We start from the raw sequence: 27,647 nt of genomic DNA, 5'->3' as shown, positions 1-27,647 counted from the left end.
GCTTCTTGAACCCCAATTTATGTCTGGTGGAGTTGCTCCAGATTGAAAGGGACTTTGACATGAGACGAAATTCACGTCAGAGGAAACTACTGGCGCATCAACACTGCTGACCACAGAATTCTGGCTCCTCAATTTGATGAATATGCCTACCAAATTTAAATAGCAATTGCTAAAACACCTAATAAATATGGTGAAAGCAAGAAAATCTCACTCCCCTCAGATCATTCCAGAGTGGTAGAATTTAATTTTACATGGCTAAAGAGGACGTAACTTTATCTGCTACTGATCAATACCTTTGGATTACAGACACTTGGTACTATGGTTGGAGTATAAAGAATTGGATAATTATAAAAAATATTTTGAATAATTACCCACCCCAGTACTTGATAATAACCTAACTCTCTCCTGCTTTAGGGTCACCGTTTAGTTTTTACCAATGGATATACACATTTCAATAGAGCCAACAAGGAGTTCTGCAAGCGTGATAAGAATCCAAACATGACCATTTTTTCATAACCTGTAAACTGCTTTATAATACTCCTTTATCAGCCCGCTCATTTTATTATCCCAATAAGTTACCCAGTTTTTGTTGAACGTTTTCTATTAAATGACTGCCTTTTCGTTATTGCCTCCTCACCCCTATGTTCCTGTGTTAATACAACTACTCATTCGAAGATTGTGTTTCGTATGTTAATCAAATTGACACTCTTATACCAAAGGTCAGTTCATTATCCTTTATCAAGTGTATGTGTTGCTTACCCATATCATGTAAATTAATAAAAAAAAAAAACAGAAGTTGGGCTCAACTTACAATATTATGAAAGAAATTGAAGAGCACTTTCACTCTCTGTAGACACCTGCAAATTCTGCTGTATGCCTCAAAAGAACTCACAAATACCATAAATATGGAATGTTGAAACAAAGGTAAGGTTCATTACTATAGGTTATGACATATTTGTGCCATTCACACCTTGTTGTTAAATAAGCCTTTTAGCTATGTTCTGAAAAAGTTACAGGACCCTGCCAAGCATTTGGTAGAAATGGTAAGATTTTATCTTTACAGTGAAGTAGAACTGCTCCGTCTCCTGCTGGTTGGCACGCCGCTTGGCAATACTCGGCTTGCTCATGTAGGTCTCCGACACTGTGGACTTCACAGATTCCATGGAGTTACTATACTGGAAGCAGTCAGATACATCGAAGTCCTCCACGCTCACCATGTCTTGAATGGTCTGCAATGTAGCTTCCATCGTCTTCTTAACCTTTGGTATGAAACAGCAAAACAAACAAAGTATATGTCACACAAGCAGGATTGCAATACATAGCATGAGGGTTATGTACACATAGGCATTTTTATATCATCCCATGGTCCAATGCTGTGTGCGGTGTTCACCAAATGGTGGATGCAGCTTAAATAAAATATAAATATAGGGATTCTTATAATAAAAACTAATACCCATGCTCATTTGTTTTCAAATGGATGAGAAACCATGAACAGCGCTTGATGGACCCCATATCCATCATTAGTAGCAAAAAATAACTGTGGAAACTGACCATTTATTTCTATAGGGAGCAATGTTCTATGTTTTATATGGCATTAAGCAGCTCAGAACTGCTTTCAAGAAGACAGATTTTTCATCTTCAAGTTGCAATTTGGCGCATTTCTGAGTATACTACATGTAATATAATAAGCAGGTCACACACAAAAGTGAAATGTAATAAATACACCACACTAATGATTCATTTAAGCTATAAATGAGGCTAAACATAGCACTATTTTAGGGGGAAAAGGTAATTTAATGAAAGTGGTGGTTCTAAAGTGGTAGTAGGTTCACACTCTATATAGTGCACTTTTCTGCATTGCTGCACACTTCGAGTATGTAGAGTACTTACTCCTTGGTGCACACTTCACAGACCATCTAAATGATCTTTGTGTTTTGCAGTGTGAATCTGTTATACTTAATAAATGACCACCACTGTAGTAAAACTGGGCACGGTCTAGCCATTCAGCTAGATGGCTAATGATGATGATGATGATTTCCAGTATCACTTGGGCTTGCTAGGGCAGAAAGAAAATGCCACACACCAGCTAATAGCAATAACCTGTGGTCATCTTCTGATTGCATTTACCAACATGCCTGATAATGATCTGATTGATTTCAATTCAATAATTATTGGACATCATGGTTGTTTTCGGGCCACACATACTGTGATATTGAGATAACTGCTCCAATATAATCTACATTAATGCAGTGTGTAGCTAGCAAAAGGTACCTCACAGGACGGCCTCACTAACATCTAATTTGTGCAATTGGCTGTAAGTGAGGTCTGTCCTGTGAGGTGAAGGAGTTGTGACACACATGCCCAGTATACAGCAAGAAGGAATACATTGAGCACTTGGGTCATGAGTTCAACTACCGACCATGGCCTTATCTATGTGGAGTTTGTATGTTCTCCCCGTGTTTGTGTGGGTTTCCTCCGGGTGCTCCGGTTTCCTCCCACACTTAAAAAACATACTAGTAGGTTAATTGGCTGCTATCAAAATTGACCCCAGTCTCTCTCTGTCTTTCTCTGTGTGTCTATGTTAGGGGATTTAGACTGTAAGCTCCAATGGGGCAGGGATTGATGTGAGCGAGTTCTCTGTACAGCGCTGCGGAATTAGTGGCGCTATATAAATAGCTGATGAGGATGATGATTGAGTGGAATGTTTTACAGCCTTTGTGAATACCACGATGACTATATGGTACTTGTGCGGTCTTTCAAGAAAAATATATTTAAAAAAAAATTAAAAAAAATGGATGTAATTACTGAGATGACCTGATGGGTTCTTAAAAAGGTAAACTGTATTTTGTACAGGGTACAGCACATAAGAACATTGGAGTATATACTACACACTATGTGTGCAACGGCATACAAGTGACATTTATAAACTAGTGCACAGATAATGTGCTGTAACCCATAGTAATCAGTGAGGGGTTCGTTTTCAATATTTACTGGTCGTTACAGGTGACAACTCTTTACAGTTACCATTTTCATAAATGACCCCTACTAGAGCTTGTCCCCTAGAAAGAAGATCGGATAGTAGTACAGGAACTCACAATCCAAACAAACACCCCATACCTCCTCATTTTCTATTTGTAACGTGGACAAACGACACTGCAGCTGCTGACACCTTTGAGCCAACTCCCCCTGTAAAGGCTGCTGGGCACAGAGTTGTGCCATCTAGAGACAAAAAGACAGTATTCAATACTAACACATTAAATAGTCAGGGGTGACACGGGTGGTTTTCATGTATAACATTCTATTTGCATGCATAAATAAACTATTATTATTATTATTAATATTTATTTATAAGGCGCCACAAGGCATCCGCAGCGCCGTACAGAGACAAACAAAATTACAATACAATGGGAGACAGCACAGTACAGTAAACACAGCAACTCAGTAAGCTCAATGCACAGCTAGAGAGGGCGGGGAAGGGGGAGGGAGGATCCGCAAACGACGGGGCCCAAGAAGGAGGGCGCAGAAGACAGGGAGACCCCCAGGGGGGAGGAGGGAGCGAGAGTGGACGTGGGGTGGAGGACCCTCGAGGAGGAGGGCTAAGTAGCTGGAGAGCAGAGTTAGAAGTGGTGGAAACAGGAGGAGAGATGGCCCTGCTCAGAGGAGCGTACAATCTAACTAGAAAGAATAACGATGTGTTGTCTTTCCCCATCCAAGTTAATAAATCTTTTGTCATTTCAGCAACAGCGGTAAGAAGAAAGAGCCTCTGTGTTCACTTTCAAAGGTCAGGATCAAAGGTCAAACAAAATAAATGGTTACATCAAAAACCGTATGTCCGTATGCAAGAGTCCATTTCCACAGTACATTTTAAATCCAAAAGGCATTGTTTTTGTATGCCTCAAATAATGCACTGAAGTAATGCAATGTAGTTTTATGATGCGCATTATTGCGTCCGTAGATTTAATAGAATGTGTTCTAGCTGTTATTTGTTTATACTGAAGTCTTACAATGAGCAATGTTGGGCAACATTCTGTGTCATGGGGCAAAAGTGACAGCTTAAAATAAATTGTTTTATATGAAAAAAAACCAAAAAACTACCAACAAGATATGGGACTCATTTAGTGTTAGGAGTAAATCCAATTGAAAGGAACAATTCTGCAAAACCTTATCCAGCAGTGGAGCAAATGTAAAATGTGTGAACAGATACAGATGAGTGTGCAACCAAATGCACCAACTGCATCAGAATAAGGTTATACTGGCTGGATTTATCTCTAACTCTATATATGTAAATGTTTCAGGAACACGCCAGCTCTTTAGATCTGGGGAAAATGACATCTTGTGCAATGAGAGGAGCTATTTGTTATGCAAATTTAGTTTTCATTGTGATTCTTTACTGAATATTACAGAAGTGTCTTCCAGGTCTAAAAGCAGACACTAAGCTAATTGGAAAGAAAATACCTGATATTGCATACAATCTCAGAACCTTTATAGATGTCCCTGAGAATTCGAAAATAATTTTTAACAGCTTTTCCCTTTGGACCCGCTTTAGAGCAGCTCTGCAACCAAATAAAAGACCTTATGAAAGGTGCAATATGAGAATACTTACAGTATCCCCCATGTGTGGTTGGAACTCAAACCTCACAGGAGGGCAGAAGACACTGTTGGAGGACTCCATGAGGCGTTGCTTGTCTGCAGAAGCATCCAGATTTTCTGTGGCACTCTCCAGAGCCTCTAGTCCCTCCTGCTTGGAGTGCTGAAGATTGAACTCAGCGGAGAGGAAGGTACGTAGAGCGCGATGCAAACTTGAGTGGTAGCCGAGGTCACAGCACTTTAACAGGATAACAACCACACAGATTTACCAAACAAACTACACAGCTATACAAATGATAATATATGAACTCAATATAATAAAAGATATATTCTATTTAAAGAAGGATGTGGCATAGAATAATCTTTACGATCTTGCATGGGAATTAGCGCATACACAACAAGGTGCAGTGACTGTTAAAAAAAAAAAAAAAATCAACCAAAATAATTAAATGATTAACTAAAATTAATATATACGTAAGGATATGCTGCCTAAACTAGATATAACATGTCAAGTCTTAAACACAAAAGTGCATAGTGGCCACACAAAATAAACATTCATGGCATAAAAAAAATGAACCAACAGGTAACCTCAAAGACTCAGTAGTCTTACAAGGGAAAAAAAATGACTTGTTGAAGAAAGAGCCACTCGGTAAGGCTTACAATTCCAGAACTCTCAGGTTGTAAAATCATCTTCTGAAAGCATCTGGCAGCCATTCTATGCCCATAAAGCATGATTTAGATTTGAACATAAAAATGCAACTGTTGCATACACGCAACAATGCATCTGTAAATGTACCTTCCTATGTCTATATTTGAACTTAAAATCTAGTGTATAGATACATCCGTCACAAAGATGTGCCCGTCATCCATGCCCTTATTGTACTGAACTTACATGTGGAGGCTGTTATAGGCTACATGCTATCTGTGGCAGCAGAAACATGCCTCAAGATATTGACTCTCTATAGGCGGACAGGTGCTGTCCAGCTGGGTTGACTGCGAGCCAATGTCCGCAAGAGGCAAGGACTATCCCCTGGTCTCTGTATCATGCAACATTGGTAGCCTGTGACAGAGATGGTACCATGCTTTGCCTCCGGATTGTCTGTATCTACATTACTGTTTGACAAATGTGAAAGCCAGCACAGGAGTGTTAAAGTGCTACCATACCACATGCTGCCCCGGGAACTATGTAATGCACTATGAGTACACCATTGGGAATCGGGCAATTGCAGATGTTGCAATAGATGATACTATTTGTATTTGAACTGTATTAAAAAAAAATGTCAGTTAAACCAGATTCTTACGTCAATGAGGTCAGACAAGTCATGAATGTAGTATTTGAAGACAGACGCGTTGGTGGCTTCCAGTGCCAGCACATACTCATTTCGAGCCTTGATGGCCTTCACTTTGTTCTCTGTGTATTTGGCCTGACGCTAGAGGGACAAAACAAGTAGGTTAAGAATGAGGAGGGAATATGTGGCGGAGAGAAGCGGTGTTAACACACAACACAACGCTAACACTGCACATAATGGTCACAGAACAGGTATAAGACAAGTGGGAGTTGTATTAAAAACAGCACTGCTAAAGAAACAGACTAATGCGGGGCAAATAATAAACACAGAAGAAGAGAAAGAATATGAATGTGCTCAAAGAAAGAATTTGTGCACAGAGAAATGTACAGATAACGTGAAAAAACGTAATTTGTACAGAGTTCCTGGTACACTGTACTCCGTTATGAGCTATACCTCAGTAATTTGCACACCAGTATGGCATTATGCTACGGTAAGTCAATTGGCAAGTTCATTTAATCTATGCGGACTCGCTTCCCAATAACACACCTGTATTTTGAGTATAGATGGACTACAAGCAGGAAGCTACTATTCTTAGACACATTACACCTATGTAACAGTGGAAGAAAATAAAAAGAGCAAAGGAAAGCCAGGTAGGTAAATCATTATGACAATTCTTACCTTTTCCTTCATCTTTTCGATTTTTCTAACTGAGCTGCGCCTTATGTGTTTCTCATCCAGACGGACAGTGGTGGCGGCGTCGGGGGAGCGAGGAGTCTGACGATCTTCCTGTCTCACGGATCTGCTCATCTGTTTCTCCTCCTGTTTTTCCGCCTCTTTTAGCTTACTCTGCGCGGTGATGCTGTCTGCGTTGTACATGTGATAGGTCTTCATCACCTGAAATATAAATGACATCAATTTGTGATTTTATATATGTTAAGAGCAAGGTAAATTGAACAAATTATAGGTTGTTCGCTAATGCCAAGCATTCCTACTGGAGAAAAACAAAAAACAAAACTGCATATGCTGTATCCCTTAAAACACCTGAACTTACAACTGTATGTATTTATCATAAAAGGACAGAATATTTTTTTTCTTAGCAATGCTTTCCCTTTAACAAATCAATCAATTCTAAATTTTGGTGATTGGACTAGACACACATTACAATATTGCGAGATAACTATTTTCCACTCTAAATCACACTTTAGCAATCCTACCTGTTTAGGTGGCTAGTTCGGAGTAAATACAGAAGCTGGCTGTGCCATCTTTTCCCAAGTGAGTCTGGAGTTAATGGTCTAATCCTGTTATTCCATCTTTTAAATAATTAACCAATAATTGAATAATTGATGTTAAAAAATAGAACTAGACCACAATTGCCTGCTACACTTGGGTAATGTTGGCAATTACTAATTACAAAAGCCTTTCCTCCACCATTAAATGGCCAAAAATTACAATCTGGTGTTTAATATTCACATACTTTATTCAGCACTGTAAGATAAAGTGCTTTGATTAATTATTACTATTGACCACAACTTATATCTGTTTAGGTAAGGCAGTAAAAATACTTCACATTCAAGGATATAGAAGCAGAGTGCAAAATGCGTACAATAAACAATTAATTTTACGGCTACAGATATGGGATGAGCCAGGCAGTATTGCTCTTTCTTTCTGGGTAATTTCAAGCATTTACAAATCTCTATTCCTCATGCTGTCAATCTTGCAGCAAATGAACACAGTATGAGCTGGATAGCTACTCACTGTGTAGAGCTCATTTAATACTTTCATCAGGTCCTCGTGCAGCTGCAGACCAATTTCTTTACTCTGCAAAGACACAAAGAAATACATTATGGGTCATTTTTTTAACATGGAGATGTAGGTATGTATGAAAATAAATAAATATCTATCTATCTATCTATCTATCTATCTATCTATCTATCTATCTATCTATCTATCTATCTATCTATCTAGAAACATTGATTGTACATATCTGAGGGTCTATGGTTGCCAAAATAACCAGTTTAAATCAGAAGTATACAACCTATGTTTTACAACATCTTGAACACTATTTTTAGATCCATTTTGACAGAAGCAAAGCCAGTTCTGAAGCACAATATACAGGTCCAAAATGTATCCCTGTGATTGCTACTCACTAACCAGGATGTATGAGCGTCAACCATCTTCATTTAAACCAGGTGTACAACCCCAGGGCTGTGGTCCTGTACTCTTTGACCTCATACCCTACTTCACTTTCATAGGGCAGATTCACAAAAGTCCATGAATACCGTTGATAATATTCTGGAACATGGAAACTCACAGAATTTCTCAAATGTCTTATTTTCTTGCAAATATGTGTGGAGATTATTAATTTTCACCACATTATAACAGCAGTATAAATGTCAGGCATAATGCCAACTGGAGCTATCTGGCAGTGAACAGTCAATCTCTGCACCATACACTCACACTACAAAAAGTCTAAATAAAAATAGCACAAAACATTTATATATCTGGCAAACTAACAAGGTTTGGACATTAGCAGTGCCGTTTTCTTAAAATAAAATTATATATCTATATATCCATCTGCTCCTATTTTCCAAGGCCTCCCACATGATTTGGTCTTGAAAATGTCTCTAATAATTTACAAGTATTTGCATGGTGTCATATCCAGCATGTCACATGTAGTCTAGTGTACTATGCTTGTATAGATTATTATACATAGAATACACTCACCTGTCCAACAGCAGTGGCCTTGGAAATTATGTTCAAACATATGCAACTATGCTGGACTTATGACAGCTCTACTCACAGGAAACTAATGTTATATTTCCAACATGACGTTGCCTTATTGGAGCCAGTATGTCATACACATTGTGGTACATACCAAAAACTGCAGAATAACAGGGGCAGTATAAAATCCATCCCCCAATGAAAGGTCTTATGCTGGCACTACATCATTCTAAAAAATACAGACAGGATTCAGGGGACACTGACAACAGGAGGATGTGACAGACGGGAACAGAAGGAATGATTGTTGGGGGGAGGGAAAGACTCTGGAGGTGATGCAGGGTTGGTAAGAGAACAGGATGAGGAGATACCCTGCAGAGGTCTGACACCAGATGGGCACATACAGGATACAGCACATACAGACTTTGTTGCCAGGACCACAGACTATATTCATATCCTTTATCAAAATTGTAATATATATCTCGATGCGCAAGTGCAGAGTTTTGGCAAGCTTAGTGTGAACATGAGACATGGTAGATATAGCTCTAATGATGTGTGTCAGAAAGAGAAGGAATAATCCTATGTGAAGAGATACAATTTGGTTGCTTAACCCTGCATGTTCTACCCCAAGGCACAGACTTGCTGCAGCACTTACGGACAGACAGAGCTCCGGCAGCCTCCCCAAGCCAACTCCTGCAACTGCCATTATTAATTCATGTAGTTGTTTTTTCTAAAGGCAACTAACACAGGAGAGGGCATTTGCTGCCATATTAATTGTTAATACCTTCCATTCCACTGCCCTCTCCCTATGGGACTTTTCATCTGCTCTCACTACAAAGGCAGGAAGGGGACCACACGCTATGCTGGCTCTTTAACTCTACTGTCCCCATGGGAGACACCCAGGAGGGAGGGGCAGACCGGAGGTTAGAGATGCAATCTCATGTTTTGTAGCTGCCTACACATCTATGTTGTAATCCAAAAACAATACAAATGGTTCCACAATACAAATTTAAGATCACTAATTAAAAAACGCTAACTTGCTTTCATTGATTTCATTTAATCTTGGTAGAATCTGTATGGAAGTCATTGATTTCTGTATTTTATTTATCCTCCTATTATTATTCATCATCTACTGTTTTAGTCAAGTTAATAAGGTATTTTACCTTATGGTAATATCATTATCAAAAATAATACATAGTCTCTTCCTTTGACACAATATTTGAGGAATTTTTATTTTACCCAATCAATGCCAGCTTTGCAAAGAAAAAGTGTTTATTTTGTATGGGGCCGGAGAATACAATGCACTGTGCATTTTACAATTGGATACTACAGGAACAAGCATTGGATTTAATTATTCTGCCTGTTCTTCTCCCCATCACCACAGAGCTCTACAGCCCAAAACTCCACATTATCTCCTCTTCAAAAGAAATACATGTATTTTACTGGTAATTAAAAATTATTGTTATTTTTTTTAATGTTGAAATAAGCCACCCTAGGTTTCCACAAATTTGAGTGTGATGGGAACCATGTTGAACGTATATAAATATATGTTCACAGGTCGTTTAACAGAAGCGTTCCTTACAGCAAGGTTAAAAAGGGTAAAGGACTTCCATAGAAGAACTTAGTACTATTTTGGACTATCCTATTGTAGGATTTTTGTGGGTGTCTTAACATCCAGCAAGAGTAGCATGCACTCGAAACCAGGGTGCACGCACTGCACTATAGCGTTTTTATTTGAATAGACTACATGTGTTAGTGTGTAAGGTGGTGCAGCACCAGCTGACATCCTATAGAGTGAGCCATGATCTCCCCTGTAATACATTTCTCTCCCCCCTCATCTCTAATAGTAACACGTTTTATGTATGTCACTTTTTCCCTACTGTGCGGTGCTGCGGAGCATGTTGCACCTTACAAATCTACGATAATAATTCCTGGCTCACCTTTGTAGTAACACACCCCCAACAACCACCACCCCCATCACCACTGTAGTATTAAATATCTTCCCCTCCTCACCTTTTCAGTAACATATGCCCCCCCACCCTGTGCTGCTATAGGAACACATCCCTTTCACCCAAATGAGTCACAAAAAAGACCTGGTACAATGTGGGACAGATATAGGGGGATGCAAGACAATAGAACAGCAGCAGTATTTCTGTAACTCCTTATCTGGGGCAGCACGGTGGGTTAGTGGTTAGCACTTCTGCCTCACAGCGCTGGGGTCACGAGTTCAATTCCCAACCATGGCCTTATCTGTGTGGGGTTTGTATGTTCTCCCCGTGTTTGTGTGGGTTTCCTCCGGGTGCTCCGGTTTCCTCCCACACTCCAAAAACATACTAGTAGGTTAATTTGCTGCTATCAATATTGACCCTAGTCTGTCTTGCTCTGTGTGTGTATGTTAGGGAATTTAGACTGTAAGCTCCAATGGGGTAGGGACTGATGTGAATGAGTTCTCTGTACAGCGCTGCGGAATCAGTGGCGCTATATAAATAAATGGTGTTGATCTGTTCCTGTGCATCACTGCTCACAACCCTTATAACCCCCATACCTATAAATCCAGTTGTCTTATCAAATTGTCTTAAAACTTATACGGTTTTCTTCCAGGCCTGGTCTTATATAATGACCCAAGGTGGAAAAATGGCACGGCGTGACGGCCTTAAAATGAAAATTATACGGACAGTTTATTTTTTTAAATTTCAAAATATTTTGATTGATGACTGGGATTTTGTTGAATGTATTCCCATATCAGCGAGATAGAGCCATGCAAACAGTCTCCCAATATTTATTAAATTCTGGTCTCTAGTGGCACAATTGATATTTAATTTCATCTCTGCAAAGAAACTAGCATGGCAGCTCCAACTGATTAATATTCAAATACAGACAGAAATAAGGTTTGAGGAACATGCTTTGCTGAATATCAATAAATACATGTGAAAACAAGACCTTTTTTTATATAACCTTCAGTATGGCGGATGACTCTGCAGGACATACATCAGCTGAAATTATGAAGTGTAAAAACAAAAAGAAAATGATATGCAAGCAAGGCAAATACAGATGTAAATGTGGCTCCAATTACTGAAGCATTTGACGTGAACAAACAAACTGCAATCTGACAAGTGGACCACTAAAAGTAAGGGATCCTCTGGGGTGTCTGCGGTGTTCTCTACTTGTGCCAAGTGTAACACAAAACTATCTGTTAGACAGCATAACCAAAATGCCCTTTGCACCGCTTGTGAGGCCGGAACTCAGGAGCGTCCCGCCCCAGCACAAAAACAAGCAGTCATGGAAGAGCCACTCTGGATCAAGTCCCTAGCCTCAGCCATGGATAAACTCACCAGTGTACTGTTGTGGGCCACAGAGGTACATGATCACACTACTGAAAACACACAAGCACTTCCCATAGGGGACGCAGGCACATCCTCCCAAAGCTTATTAGTTTAGAGTGAAGAGCGCCTGCTCTCGGTTACCCACAGGGCCAAGAGAGTCATTCCAGATGTGGACCAAGGTCGCGATCCAGATTCAGATTATTCCTCTGATGAGGAGGGGGGGGGGGATTAGAACTGGATACACAGGAAGAGGACTCGGTCAGCACAATAGATTCTGCCTTGTCCAATAATGTAGATAATCTTATTTTCGGTAGAGTTAGGTTTCCCGGACCCTGAACCCATGGCCCCCCTCAGGGCTCACCCTGTTCAAGAAAATCAAAGCCCAGGTGACGGCCTTCCCACCATCTCCCCAGATGGTTGAGATGGTAGCCGACGCTTGGCTTAAACCAAGTAAACAGTTTGTGATGCCGGGCAGATTTAACACACTTTATACCCTCCCGGCAGAAGATTCTATTAAATGGGAGGCTGCTCCCAGTGTTGACACACCCGTCTCCCGTTTGTCCTCCTCCTCAGCCATCCCCACCCAGGAGCGAGGGTCTCTCAGAGACCCAACAGACAAAAAGTGCGATCACGCACTCCGTTCTGCCTACATAGCATCAGGTAGCATGTTTAGGCCCACCATGGCTGTGGCCTAGGCCAACAAGGCTGTCCAGCTGTGGGCGGTGCAGTTAGTCACTGGCATCCAGAACAACACTCCGAGTGCTGAACGCCTCTTTCCCTAGCCGAACATATCCAGGAGACCTCTGACTATGTAGGGCAGGTAGCCATGTATGCGGTGTCCGTCAATGCTAGGATCGGCGGACTTATCATTGGATCCCGGCGTTCCTTATGGCTATGCTCGTGGACCACAGATGCCGATTATAAAAGAGCACTAGAAATTTTGCCTTTTGATGGGGTCACTCTGTTCGGGGCAGAGCTGGGAAAGGTCATTGAGGAACAGTTTTCTCATTTGTCTTACGCAGATGTGAGTAGATACAGTCATAAAACACAATTCTTGCTGCAAAATTTGATGCGGCCTCTATAACAGGTGTTACCAAGTCTGTTTATAGCTAATTCAGTAGAATTCCTTTGTTTTTGTCTCTGTGCCGATTCCACTATCTAAGGGAAGTGGATTACAAAACAGACGGTATATAAATATAGAAAAATATGGCTACTGCTAGTACTAAACAAAAGACTTTGGTTGGACACTAAATAATTTTTGGAGACTCTTTTACGTTAATAATAGAAAAGAAGAGAAGAGAAATCAGTCCCCATTGCACAGGTCACAGAGGAGACAAATTTTTGCATTAAAAGCCGTGATCTCAGCAGTTACAGTCTTGCAGGTATTATTTACAGTAGTATCAAGGAGCATGCCTTGCTATATGTTCACTGAACTGGGAGTTGTGGGGCAGGTTCCGAAGGCACTAGGCACACAGCAGCCTCTCACTCTTGCCGAGTCAGTCTGGTGCCAGGTGAAATAGAATTGCTGCCAAAACCATATCTGCTCAAAGTTAAGCAATGTCTGCTTCCAAGTATACATAATTTGGCCATATCTGTTGCCGAATCTAATATGCAGAGGTATGTGAACTAATACCTCATGTTTTAATTTTGTTATACACACACAGATATGCAGTGTTAAGAATAAGCATGGACAACAAATGTCTTTTTGTTTTGTACACATTTATGGGCATTTATATTGCCATGCAGCTGGTACCATATATAACATGGATATACCGAGTGCAGGCTTATTTCTTTTCTGGTTTTGTCTCAAAATATTGCCTTATAGTCCTAGCAGCTGTCCATCAAGCCTATTTAAGGCTCATTTGCATGTGGCTTACAAGCCAGCCCTTGCTAGATGTAAGCCCCTATACCTGGGAGGTGAGTGCATCCGATTTGAACTGCAGTTTAATGGTATTTGCATATAGGCAAGTGTAGGCCTGCATATAATGAGGTGCCCATGACGTTGGGATGCAGTCTTAAATGCTGATAAAAATATGAACCAATACCTCATGTTTACATTTTGCTAGGTACACACAGATATGCAGTGTTAAGGATAAGCGCTGACAACAACTGGCTTTTTGCAGAGGTATGTGTTGTGCCAAGTCTAATATGCAGACCCATATATGACGCCATATATGGGTCGTCTAATATAAGAAACATAGAGTTTACATGGCAGCAGATCTGGTTCTGCATGATACAGGTACTTGCAGACTTTTGTTGGTTCATTTTGCCCCTCCGATTTCCAAGCGCACCATTTCTTCCTGCTGGTTATTGCTCCCTGCAGCTATCAGCTTATTGGTTGAGTGCAATTCTTGTCCTGCACTGAACTCTGACAGCCAATTGGAGCCCAGTTAGGGACAGGAACCAGAACAGTCATCAACCAGTGATATTCATTCAGGAGTGAGCAGGGAGGGAGCAAAGTACTCCTTATTTGTAAGGTGTAATGGAGAGATGTACCCGATGTTAGTGTCATGTGTACCCAAAGGTATACACATGCAACAAACTGAATACAAATTTTACACCTATTGCAATGTTCATAAACAAGGCCTTAATATAGACCATAGCTTCTCAACCACAGCAACCAATCAGCAAATAGGTTTTATCTGTCTAGTTCAAGCCATACAATAAGAGCAAGTATCTGATTGGTGCAGGTTACAATGTTTTTAAACATTTCTTAGATGAGAATGGCAGGTGGTGGTGATCTTATTTTGATTAGCAAAGAAAGATCCACAAATCACATAAATGGTAATGTCCCAGTTTAGAGTACATTTAATCTAATTAAATACCACCTTAAAAACACATTTTTAATTACTTCTTAAGCTTGCATGTGAAACAAATAGGAGACATCCATGGAAAGGGAACTTTTTATATGCTCTCGTATATATCTAAATAAGACCTTTTTAATTATACATGACATTTGAATAATCAATACGTGCTAGGTTTTGGAATGGAATGTCACCTTCTTAAAGAGACGCCCAGAGTCCTCACTGACTTGGCCAAAGCGAGGGATGATGTTGTTCAAGTAGATGTCACTTAACGTTGCATGATCACGGCTCTCCCTCTTCACCTGCGCGAGAACCAGGTTCCAGCAACTCACAGGAGAAAGGACATTCTGATCTTTCCTGCATACAATAGAAATCAGACAGATCGTTGTAGTTATTATATACTGTTGCAGAAAATGGTGGGTAACAGAGAAAAATAGTTTGTAGCGACACAGCAAATGTATATGAAACATCTCAAGTTATGTCAAGGTATTGGAACATCTACATACAGAATGTGAATGTTGTTAGTAGCTGTTTTCTATATGGCTAACTGAATATATAATGAAGACATTTTCCTGTATTTAGATTAATGTACCTTGGCATATAAACTAAAATACATTATGTAGCACTATATACAACTACATAAGTCACAACAAATTGATGTTATACCTCCTTTGTCTCCTATGTAACCTATTATTCAACTCGCCTTTTACGTTTTATGCACTGTATGTTGCTTTTATGTAACCAGCTTTTATGCTGTTTAATACCATTATGCTCCCAGTGTGTCCTTCGCTTTGCTTGTTTTTTCTTATGTAATCTTTGCTATAGGAGTATTACTTCCCATTGTATGGTGGCACAATATTTATGTGACACCCTATAAATTAACAATAATGCTAATTAATAATTATAGAGAGAATGCTTTGTAAGATTACCAGGTTTAGTATTACGATAAATCTTATTTCAAGCCTCTTTTTTGGTAGGTCTTAAACTGCAGTACATTGGAGTGATGCTAATTACGTTACGGGTCATCTCTCCCAGCATAAGAAACCTACTCTTTAGTTTTAAGGCTCGCCAGCAGTCAGGTCTGTCTGTAAGTAGACAGCTCAACCCAGTACATTGTTGTTTAGCTTTTCATTTTTATTACATTTAGTTAACCTGAATACATGCATCCAATAAATGGAAAAAGAGAGGGATGAAGCAGTCTGCATTTCCAGAATGACAGGGGTAGCAGAAAGGTATTCCCTCAAGTAAAAAACAAAACTGTGAAATACAGCAGCGTAACTAACCATCAATTTCTATACCACGCAGCCTATGCTCTCCATATACACGTGGCATGTAGGAGCTATCGCTTTCTTACTGCAACCTTTGACCCATGTATATTACTGTTGGGGGCATTGCATAGAATTCAATAGAGCTATATTGTTGCACTATTTTACCAACAGTTTTCTGTTTGGCAGGCAGCTCGAGAAAATGCTCTTGTGTCCGAGCCATAAGCCCTAAGGAAGGAGGACTTTTCATAAACAAGCAAAATAAATCTTACAATTTACTTCATTTTTTTATATTTAAAAAAATGGATTTACTTTAAAACCACAGTCTACGAGCTGTCATCTGGGAAGGGTTAAACTTAACCTCTGGCAAAGTTCACACTAAGCACTTTGGTGGGCGGAGGATTAAATGGACTCATGTTATTATTGGACTGTGATATTCTCCTACCCCCAACCCAAGGAAAGCGTGAATTAAACTGCTTGGGATTTATTCTGGCATTTGAAAATAGATTTAAGGTCATTTGTAGGATGCAGATTAGGACGGACAGTAAAAGCTTATGGATGGGTATTTAAGAAACATCATTGGAAATTCAGAGTTTCTGGCCTAATAGTTCCTTAAGAATAAATCGCAGCACTGTGACCTCAAGCTCAACAGGCCAAGCAGAATCCTGCAGTAGATTCTAAAAATGGAAACCGTCATTCTATTAGATGGAAGGCATTCTGCAACTTTGGGAAGGCACACATTTAAGAACAGTTTATTTATGAATAGTTTTTTTTATACAGCGTCTACATATTGGCGCTTTACAGAGAATATTTAATCATCCACATTTGTCGCTACCACGATGGAGAATACAATCTATGTTCCCTATGACACGGACACAAACACATATAAACGTAGAACATTTCCTTTTCTCTGGAAACCCCTGCCCTGCCTGGTGTGCTTTATGTTTTAATTAACTTTCTTTTTCCCCACCTCTCCCCCACTCCTGGCACCCACGAGCGGGGAAGGAGTGGGGAAAAAGAAAGTTAATTAAAACATCATTAGTGGTCAGTGGCAGCAACAGGCAGTCAATCGTGAGGCTGCCTGTTGCTGATTGGCCTCAGACAGGAAGTGCTCATTTCACTTCTTGTCTGAGCAGCGCGGAGTGATGCAGCAGAGAGCAAGGTAAGTGTGTGTGTGTGTGTGTGTGTGTGTGTGTGTGTTTGTTGACACGGGGGCTTGTGGCAGTATTATGTGTGTGAGGGCACAAGGCGCTTGTGGTAATGTAGCGTGTGAGATAGATAGTGGCTAATTAAAGGGTGTTATTTTGTTTGTGGGGTGATAGTGGGGAAATTTAATGTAATAGTGGGGTTGGTGCAGACTTATCAATGTAGGGTGAGATGATTAATTTAATGTTGGGGTGGTTTGGGCACTATTAATTAAATGTGTGGCAGAGTTTTGGAAAAAGGATTGCCATTTCTTAAAAGTCAATGCAAGTTATTTAATGTATGGTAGGAAACTGGTTTATTTAATACATGTGATTACTATTAATTTAATGTTGGGGTTGTTTGGGGAAATGGGTCTTTTTTTTTTTAAAAGGTGAATAAAATTATTTTACAGTCGGGCTGGTTACAGGAAAGGGGCACTGATAAAAAAAACATGAATTGTTTTGATTTAATGTCGGACTGCATGAAGGCAGGGAGGCCTACTGTGTTCACTCATTGCTGATATTTCTATATGTCATGTACCTATTCTATTTCCAAACAGGGAACCAACATTCCAGGATCCAGAGAAGCACAACTGCGCTTAGGACCCAAACGGCAGCAACAAGTATTGAAAGCGGGAAGAACAGGTAGAAGAGAGCGGGACAGTCTGCCAACTGTCTTGACTTTGAGGACTGACCCACTCAGTCAGGACTTTGTCCCAACTACAGGGACAGTTGGGAGGTATGTCTCACTTCACACTGCTCGTGTATTTAAAGGGTAATTGGAAGAGTTGGAGAGCTACGTAGCACGGTCTAAAATTATAGCCACGCCCACATGCATGCTGGTCATGCTTACTGGTGGTGTGCTGTAGAAACCCCCCTCCTCAAATCCTGCATTTGCCCCTGCACTGGGAGGTGAAACTTTTTTGTGCACATGATATTTCAACAAGAAACTTTACTGCCTATTGGAATCATGAGTTTTCAGTGATTAAACACGAGTCTATGGGTGCTACAAAATGGGGTCAAAAGTCATGCTTTTACTAGTATTTTTTTCCTCCTTGTAAATACGTGTAAACATGTCTGGAAATGAAACCCACTGGGTCCAATGACTCCATCCCACACCCGCTAGTATTTGCGCTTGTTGTCAGAAGTGTCTGTGTTGCTGCACTGTTTTTTAAATGCTACATACTCTGTGTTCTCCATTAACCTCTGTGATCACAATTGTAAGCGCTTGTTACCACGCCATGTTACACATTTGACATGGTGTACTTAACGCAATGCCAGTGGGTAAACAGCATTATTGTGGAAAATTTATTTACATGTCAGCTGGGAAGACAGTACACATACTAAACTTACAGGTTTTTTTATATACATATTTGTTCACAAATTCTCATGGTTTGGGGCAGATTCATGGCCAGGACTTACAACTATTGGTACCTCACAGTTTGTTTTTTTTGCATATTTTACGTGATTAGAACTGCTTTTTGTAACAATAATGTGTGAATTTGTATTTAATATAGTTTCATATTTACCCAATATATGACAATAAATGTACATTTTTGTAAAACAACTGTGTCCGTTCAACCAACCTGGCTTTTGGTTTCTAAAAGATATTAAACACTTTTGATTTTTGTCTTGCAAAAACAGATGCACTATCTCTATTTCCATAAATTCTTTCTGCAAAAGACCAAGTCATCTTGAGATCATCAAATCTGTTGAGGATTCCTCATAAAGCTTATTCTGGTTTTCACAAGCTATACATTCTTCCCCCTTTTTTGGTTTCAAATACATCCAGGAAGTCAATTGGAAGCCCTTACACACACTTTAAAACACTATATATCCATCTTTGGCTAATCTAGACAAAATTGCCGGGCCCCCCTCACCACCGGGGCCCCTAGTGACTGCACCCATGGTAGTTCCGTCACTGTGCATCAAAAACATTAAAAAGAACCTGATTTTACAACACTCTCTCTTTCTTCCCTGCACATCTCTATCCTCTGAGCGTCACCTTCTGATCTCTACAGGAACATCCTGTCCACCTGGTTAAGCGGACGCTATCACTAAACAACTGCTGTCTCCAAATATATGGACACGCTGGGCGGAAAAAAAAAAATCTCATCATTTGTGTAGTTTTTCTTCCCAATAAGTTAAAATTACAGTCTCTAAATAAAGCTGCTAGGTAGGTTGCTCTATCCCTAAGCTAGGGACTACAGACAAGCGGAAAACAGATAATGGTAATAAGAAGGTGCCCTGACAATAGTCCATTTCACCTTAAGTAGGGAACAGTGCATCTATATAGCAGCTCACATGTTGTTTGTCACCCCTGTGACATGACTTGTGCAGAGTCCATAAAAAACACAGATGTTTTGTATTGCTCGCACTGAAACACTCACTTAATACTATGCTCACCAATTCTGCGGCTCAAAGTGTAATCGAGACCCAAGATCTTAGGAACTTGCCCGTTCAAAGTTAAAGATTTCTAGCAACAAAACACAGTCCAATCACTGAATCACTGGACACCGTTCTAGAATAGCATAAATAAATATAAACAACATAAAACAAGAGAAATGCTATTGTGCAATTGGTAAATAAAAAACAGAAAACAAACAGCTGGGGAAACTGCTGTGGAGGGGGAAAAACAAACTTTTCTCTCTGTACTGGCAACAGAATGGCTCACAATGAGAGACGTCTTCACTTTCTTATACGAAGACTAAATGCACACCACTGGTAACAGTCTTAGAAAGCTCTGAACAAGATTGGCAATACAACACACACAAAACAAATCTGGCCACAACATTTCCTTAATCCATGACAACCCTGTCCCACTTTTCTGGAGCACATTTTTTTTTCCATTGAAAACTAACTGCCTGGTCCCCTGGCTCTCACTGCTACAACTGGAATTTAAGGAATTCCATCATGCTCTGCACAGAACATCTGCTGTTTACTAGAATCGTCAGGAAGAGACGTATGCCAGATACCTGACTTACAGAACAAATCTCACTGCCCCTCCAAGTGTATGGCCTGTGTTTCATTAAAGGGAAAAAAATTCAGATTTGTCATTTTGCTTAAATTAAGTAATCCCCATATGTAAGTGAAATAGTGACACCAAGCTTTGTCAAGTTACTAATGGAGTGTGTAGGACAGCACACATGAGGCAATGCTTGCAATTTGTTAAAAGGACCAATATAGGGAACTGACATGTAACATTTTGGAAATAATACAAGATAAAAAATGATTTTGTAGTATATTAATGCACGATATTGTATTACATAACAATACATAGTTGCCAGATGTCCCTGATTTGCATGGACAGTATTAGTTACTACATATGTATCGTTAAAAGCTTATGTCCTGTGGCTTACCTTCCTCTCAACAAACACTTTGGAGCTCATGTTAAGTTGGGCATACCTGCGTTTGCTTTGCATAAATACGCAAATCTGTATAGCACTCTCCACTGTGTGCACCAATATGCAGGTTTGGACTTGCGCTTTGTTACATACCTCACAACTGTCCCTATTTCAGCGGGACAGTACTGCGGGTAGGAGTGTTGGGGAGGGATGATATCTAATGAGCAGCCTAGCACTTTACAGCTTTAGGCAGTCCTGTGGGGGCATGGCCATGCCCCATGGAGATGTGGCCACACCTCCTGACCTGCTGCCAGGGACTTGCATGTTGGAAGGTATGTCGCTATGCTTGGAGAGGCGGAATGAGGGAGGGAGACCAAGTGCAGGGAGTGCTGCTCATGTAATTGCAGTAAATGGAGATGCATATGCGCCTATCAGTAAGCAATATCACTTGTGGGTGACTGAGGGCAGATGCAAATACACACTGATTATGTCAGCTTCTGGCTAGCTGCTTTCTTCATTGCTTGTGCCTATATTATATGATTTTGTGGATATATTTTTTAATTTATTATTTTGCTACTTTAATTTGTACACAAGATGGAAGATTATACTTGCTGTACTATAGAGGTTTTCCTTTTTATTTAAATCAAACCTATTAGCTTATGAGTTTCTCGCTATCAAAATAAATGTTAAAAAACGTTCTTTGTGCTTATGACCTGGCTAGGGGTAAGTGTATCCTGGTGTAAGTATACCAGATGAAAACATATAAACAACTGATGCAGACATGGATGCACCTTGAAATGCCTCCGATGCCATAATGACAACTTGAAAAAAAGGACCCTGTTTGGTCTGAAATGCTGTGTCTACTTTGTTTATGCTGTTGGTATTGCAATAAATAATTTTTAAGTGCAATGGAGAGTTGGTTCCAATCTCCACAAGAACTCTGGCAGTGGTTCTGGAACCATCCGCATGTTTTTGTGGGCAAGTGTTCAACTTAGTATTATTCATCCCTCCCCATCTTATTTGTGGCCAATTGCCCAGTACCACTTGCAATAGGGATGCCCCTTTCACTATCTGTTATTATAATGCATGGCTACCACTCTATATAATACTTATCATCTTGAGAAAGTTGGTTTCCGGGAGCCTGCCGGGGGAGGTGGGCGCGATGGGGGGCGGGGCTCCAAAATGCACGTCATTTTGGACCTGCCCCCGTGATGAAAGGATGCAAACGCGTCATTTGACAGCGGGGGGCAGGGCCAAACGCTGCGATTCACCGAGAATCGCCGCGTTTGGAACCTAATTCTGCCCACTTCACTAGGAAGTGGGCACTTCCTAGTGAAGTGGGCAGATACGGGAGAATGCCACACTCTCCCGGGAGTCCGCAAAACTCTTGCAAAATGCGGGAGTCTCCCGGACATTCCGGGAGAGTTGGCGAGTATGCTCTATATGTTGGATGTCATTCTCAATATAAAGTTCTTATTCTGAATTCTACTTCAGACTACAAAAGGAGTATTACAAAGACAACAGAACTGCATTAACAGTAAGAACATTCAGTTTCCCATGGCTGTACAGTTTATTCTGTCTGGAGTCATTTTGCTGTGAAAGTTGTTTTAACAAATGAATGATTGAGCCCCTTTGCCTTAATATTTGATCTTACTTGAACTGCTGGTCTTTGGCTCCTCGGGTTTTAGAAAGAAACCGCTCAGTGAGTTTCTCCAGATTCCGCGAGTAATCCATCTCGATCTCAGCTTTCTTACGGAAAAAGTCCTGCAAGTCCTGAAGAAGCTGGGTGCGCAAATCGCATTGCTGATCCAGACATTTCAGCTGCTCCAACAACTGGGCTCGGATCTCTAAAAAAAAAAAATGTTTTTATTTTTTTAAAGTGAACATGTCAGACTGAATAAACTTAGTACAGTAATTCAATAGTATATCACAAACTGCCTATATATCACATAAGGGGTTTGTTCGACAAATGCTTGAAAAACCACCAAACTGGAAAATGTGAACTTTAATACATACAAGCATTAAATAGAGAACTCCACCTGATACTGGAAATTCAGTTCATTATTACTTACCTGAAGTCGGACATTCCTCCCCTGTTGTCTGCACATGTCCTACAGTACTCATCTCGCTTCTTCTGCTGCTCGTATGATACAAGACAGCATTGTTGTCAAAGCCCATCCTCCTAGAACTTCCCATTCATGTCAGAGGGATATTCACAAGGAGGGGCAATGACAACACCGCTGATAATTTGAAAAAAAAGATCCACCACAGCAGGATCGAGGAGAGTGTGATTGGATTTGTACAGCTATATAAAGACGTGCCAGATCAGGAGGAATGTCGGACCCTAGTTAAGGAATATTCACTATTAATAATTAACTTATTGAACATCCCATGGGTGGAGTTATACTTCAATGTAAAATACATTATGCAGTGTTACCCTGACAGTTCTGTTAAAAAGCTAATAGTGTATTTTCCCCAGATTGCATTACTTAAGCCATATGACACATCTTTAAGACATTGACTTAATGGGATCAGATACTGGGCAAAAAATGAAAATTCAGTCAGTTAAAGTTACTGTTGATTTAGTCAGCAACCAGACATCTACCTGACAAAAAAACATTTAATGGTAATATTTTGATGGTACTTTGGCACACTAGGCAAAAATACAAAACTATTATCCCTGTAAGCTTCTACTCAAACACATAACAATCGCTGCATAGCAATACTCTAGAGCTTACATTTTAATCTGTTTGTTTTGATGGCATTTAATATATCGGTATAACGGCTCTTGAAGAAGCATGGTATTAGTGGTCAGCTACTGATCGTACTGTATCCTATACTCTGAAGTAGGAGAAAAACTTATTTTATGCAGTGCTAAACCTGTGCTCCACAAGCCTTATTATGCCCAAGGCTGTCATCTCTTAACTACAACTGCCCCCCCCCCCACCTCTCACAAGAGATGATGTGTACCAATACAGTGCAGGGAGCAAGTTGTGCCACCAAGGTGACACCACAAAGAGAGTGGGGGGGGGGGGGAGTAATATTTGTGTAATAATGATTAAAAGGACTCATAAGCCGAGATATAAAACACAGAAAAAAAAAACTGAAAACAGGATCAAATGGTGGCAAGTGGACAAAAACAAACAAAAAAACAGGGAGAAGAGTGTGAGACAATACATACAACTCAATTGCATTAGTTAGCCTTTAGTAAAGTAAATGGTTGAGAATAAAGCTTTGAATTCTATCTATATCAAACCCTCACTTATCACACTCAAGTCTAAACTGATTTGTCAGTTAATGGTTTTCACCATATGATATTCTACTAGTCCAATAATTCAGCCAAAATAAGACAATGGTAGTGATTTGACTTACACACTGGGTGGAAACCTTTGGTGATAAAGACATTTTCTATTTTTTTTTGGTGGGATGCGTTAGAGATGACTCCGCCACACTTACTGCAGCAGTAGCAGTGGGTCCAAGACTGTTCCCACAGCAATGTCAGGAATTTCCTGACCCACTCAGATTTCAATGCAGCAGAGCAGAGTGGGGCTCAATACTGCTTTGTTCAGCTGCGCTGAGCCCACAATGACTGGATTCCTGACATCCCACAAGACCCCGGGCAACAGACAGTCATCCCATGTGCCCTCAAAAGGCAGGGCACAGACTTTAACTCCTAATCTGCTCAGGAAGTAAATGACATTACGGAAAACTTTATTAGAATTATAAACCCCAACCGCAAAAAACCTTATTTCCACTCCAACTAACAGTCATTTATCTGCTACTGTTGTATTAGAATTCACTGTATATGTATTTGTGTGTAACACAGTGACAGAATAAAGATATTGACGGTGTATGAATGAAGTTATAAAAATACACAGCCACTTATATAATCATAGATAGTTATTAAGATATTCTGAGCCACTACAAGATGCATTCTAAATAAAACATGACAAGTGATGCTTCATGCTTATAGACATTAAAAAGTCATGCAATTAAATGAATAAATTTTGATAAGTAGGTACAGGTAATCCACTTTCACTGTAACTACCCAAAAACACGTATACACACACACACATATATATATATATATATGTATCATTTACAGCAAAACAACTCCTTTCAGATACAGGTTTGCCCATAAATCTGCACCAACATCAGCACTTTATCATGGTGACACACAACGTCAAGGAAGGACCTTTAGTGGCAGGAAATAGTACCCTATGCCATTCAGCAAGTAAAAACCTGTGCCCAAACTTCAAAGGCAAGAGAAGAGATCTCCTTGAAACTGCATCCCTCTTCCCTGCGCTGACACGCATGCCCAGGGCTGCTGTCTGAAGAGATGATGCCGTCTTGTTCCCTATGACCAGAAACAGTACGTACTGTACGATTAAGGGGGGGTGCATGCACAGGGGGAAAAAAAACAGAAATTGTAGAAGAATTTCAAAGGCCTCCTGAGCATGAATAACCTTTTATTATACTTCTAAAATATCTCATGCTCCAAATGAATAGTAAAATGACTGCAGTATGCATTTCTGTAACCTACAAGACTTTTGCCCTCCTCAGGAAGAGAACACAATATAACCGATATAGCACACAAAGTTATGTCCTACAATTTACCACTGCAACCTCACCAACTCCCAAACATTAGAGCAAAAATCTACAGCTGTCAATGACTCAAAGGACCATCCAGGTAGTATCAATACAGAGTAAAGAGGGCACAATGTTATTCCAATCATGCAGTGCATTTAGAATATATTTTGAATCAATACAAAAAAGGTTAGATATACATGCAAGACATGCATGGTAAGAGTATGTGCTATCAAAGCAAATATATGCACACTGGTGTTGGCCGATGTCCAAGATCTCAGACTGCCTTATACAAATGCCAAACAGGGGTAACAAAATTCACAGTAAGCCCAGGATTATAATCATATCTAAGTGTTATGAAGAGTGACCAGATACGCAAGAGCTAGAATTACAAGCTAAACACACAATCTAACAGGAAACTCCATGATGTGGGATACCGGGAAGGAGGTGATGGCTGAGAGAATACAGAGAAGGCGTTGTTTCTGTGCCGAGTTCTTGCTAAGGCCAAACAGTGTTCATAACAACACTGATACATTTAGACCAACAGCAACAACCTTTTGCATCGATTAAAACAATCTCTTGTTAAATCATAATAAAATACCCTGCATAAAATACCTTGATGTTTATGTTTAGGAGTACACGATATTTGCAGTTCCGATGGTGTTATTGTATATTTAAAATCACTTTTGTTAAGGAAGACGATTATGTTTTTATCTGGGTTGGCACTTTGTCAAGAGGCGCTTGGGATTAGAGTATTTAACACAATGATAAACACTTCCTGTATGATAAACAAAACAGCAGAACGGTTTCAGCTAACTAAGACAGAAAAGTTTGTCACCAGTGAGTGAATAAATTAATAAAAAAAAATATTTTCCTAGAAAAGGAGAATATTTTTATCAATGTATAAAATAGTGTAACCTACCCCTGGATCTAAACAAAGGCATTGTTTTTCGTTCACATTCAGATCTTGTAAACAAAATGCGAGTAAAAATGCGTGTCAAATGAATATGGGTTTTTACTAGCGGTTTAAGGTCACTTAAGGTCACTGTAGTAGAAGCATTTTGTGGGAAAGATAGTTTTGGAAAAATGCCACCCACCCAAAACACTAGTCAAACCATCAGTGGGTATAGTGGCATTGTAAGGAAATTGTATTATTTTCAGACTTGTTTACATGCTTTTTAATAGTACTAAAAAAACTCTAGTAAAACTCACAAAGTTAACACAAGTGGGTAAGGGCCTAACAGAGATTTAGGGTCTACTATAATATACTCTTCCTCTAAACTTCTCTTTTCTATTGAGACACTTCAAAATAGCCGAACATTGGGGCAGGTAACCAAGCAGACCTGCTATATGTGCAGTTCTTGGGGGGTGAAGGGAGAATTACTTGTGTTACAAGTTCTATTACAGCAGTGTAACTAATGAGGCAGTCCAATAGAAGCCTGGCCCGCAAGCCCTAGGCATTCTTCATACCAAACTTAAATCAATGTAATCTGACATTATCCTGCAAAATAACTACTACCTTTAGTTGTTCCTATTATAGGCTCTCTTTAGAAATAAGGTCTTTGTTGCCCGTTTTTTACAAAAGTAAATCAGCTTCTTGTATTCAAATACTAGGGGGTATATTTACTAAACTGCAGGTTTGAAAAGTGGAGGTGTTTCCTATAGCAACCAATCAAATTCTAGCTGTCATTTTGTAGAATATACTAAATAAATGATAGCTAGAATCGGATTGGTTGATAAAACTGTAAAAGAAATTTAGGAAAAGTACAATGAATCCAGGTGGGTTTTCTTCTGGCAAGAGTTTGTCCTATTATCATCCATGGACGCAACTAATCACTTGAAGTTAATGCAGCACAATTAAATTGCGACACTGGGTGGTCACAAGCAATAATTGTGCTACACAATGATTAAAATTTGCTTGCGGTTAACATCCCATAGAAAATAAGCTGCTGCAAAATCGGCAATTGCTGAGAGGCAATTGGTCACCTGCAGTTGAGTGACAGAAAATAATTTGGGTATTTTTCAGATAGATTTAAAATCTCTTTATAATGAACTTCTTCTCCCACATAATAGATACTTTTTGTAAGGTCTGAAAAAAAAAAACCAACCCAAAAAACACACAAATACAAAATAAATAAAAAAGTCAGAGTATGTTAAAACGCAAAACCAGCGTGAGAGAGTAGTACAAAATTTGTAGGTGCGTAATGAGCAGAAGAAATAGATTTGTTTTCTTACATCCTAGCTATTAAATATAGCCCATTGTGTTAGATGCTTCTGCGTAGGCTTTCATTTTCAGAACACATATTATTCTTTTTAGAATTCTTGTAACATCCTTACGTTTTAAAAATCTTTTACGGTTACTAATAAGCGCTGTTTTCACAAAGCCTTCATTACATTACAATTTAATTATACATTATAAAAAGCACATGAATTTTTTCCTTCGATAATCTATGTAATTCTCTACACAGATGCTAATATTAATTAACTTAAAAAAAAGAAAAGGAAAGTACACTGGTAAATGATTATATTGGATTATTTAAGCCTTT

General features: G+C 39.6%; 1 protein-coding gene across 1 annotated transcript in view; it reads right to left on the bottom strand.

Moving 5' to 3' along the window:
* The window catches only part of SRGAP2 (SLIT-ROBO Rho GTPase activating protein 2), an 85,392-nt gene that overhangs the window by 21,161 nt on the left and 36,584 nt on the right, over positions 1–27,647 (bottom strand). Inside the window, exons 3-10 of the mRNA XM_075196155.1 lie at positions 22,169–22,361; positions 14,916–15,078; positions 7,632–7,694; positions 6,555–6,770; positions 5,889–6,017; positions 4,604–4,825; positions 3,118–3,219; positions 1,062–1,259 (exon numbers count right to left, since the gene is read on the bottom strand). Coding sequence (XP_075052256.1) covers positions 1,062–1,259; positions 3,118–3,219; positions 4,604–4,825; positions 5,889–6,017; positions 6,555–6,770; positions 7,632–7,694; positions 14,916–15,078; positions 22,169–22,361 — 1,286 coding nt within the window. The remainder of the gene's footprint in view (positions 1–1,061; positions 1,260–3,117; positions 3,220–4,603; positions 4,826–5,888; positions 6,018–6,554; positions 6,771–7,631; positions 7,695–14,915; positions 15,079–22,168; positions 22,362–27,647) is intronic.

Source organism: Mixophyes fleayi, chromosome 2 (assembly GCF_038048845.1).
Source record: "Mixophyes fleayi isolate aMixFle1 chromosome 2, aMixFle1.hap1, whole genome shotgun sequence".
Classification (NCBI taxonomy): Eukaryota; Metazoa; Chordata; class Amphibia; order Anura; family Limnodynastidae; genus Mixophyes; species Mixophyes fleayi.
This window is presented reverse-complemented; position numbering and strand designations above follow the sequence as displayed.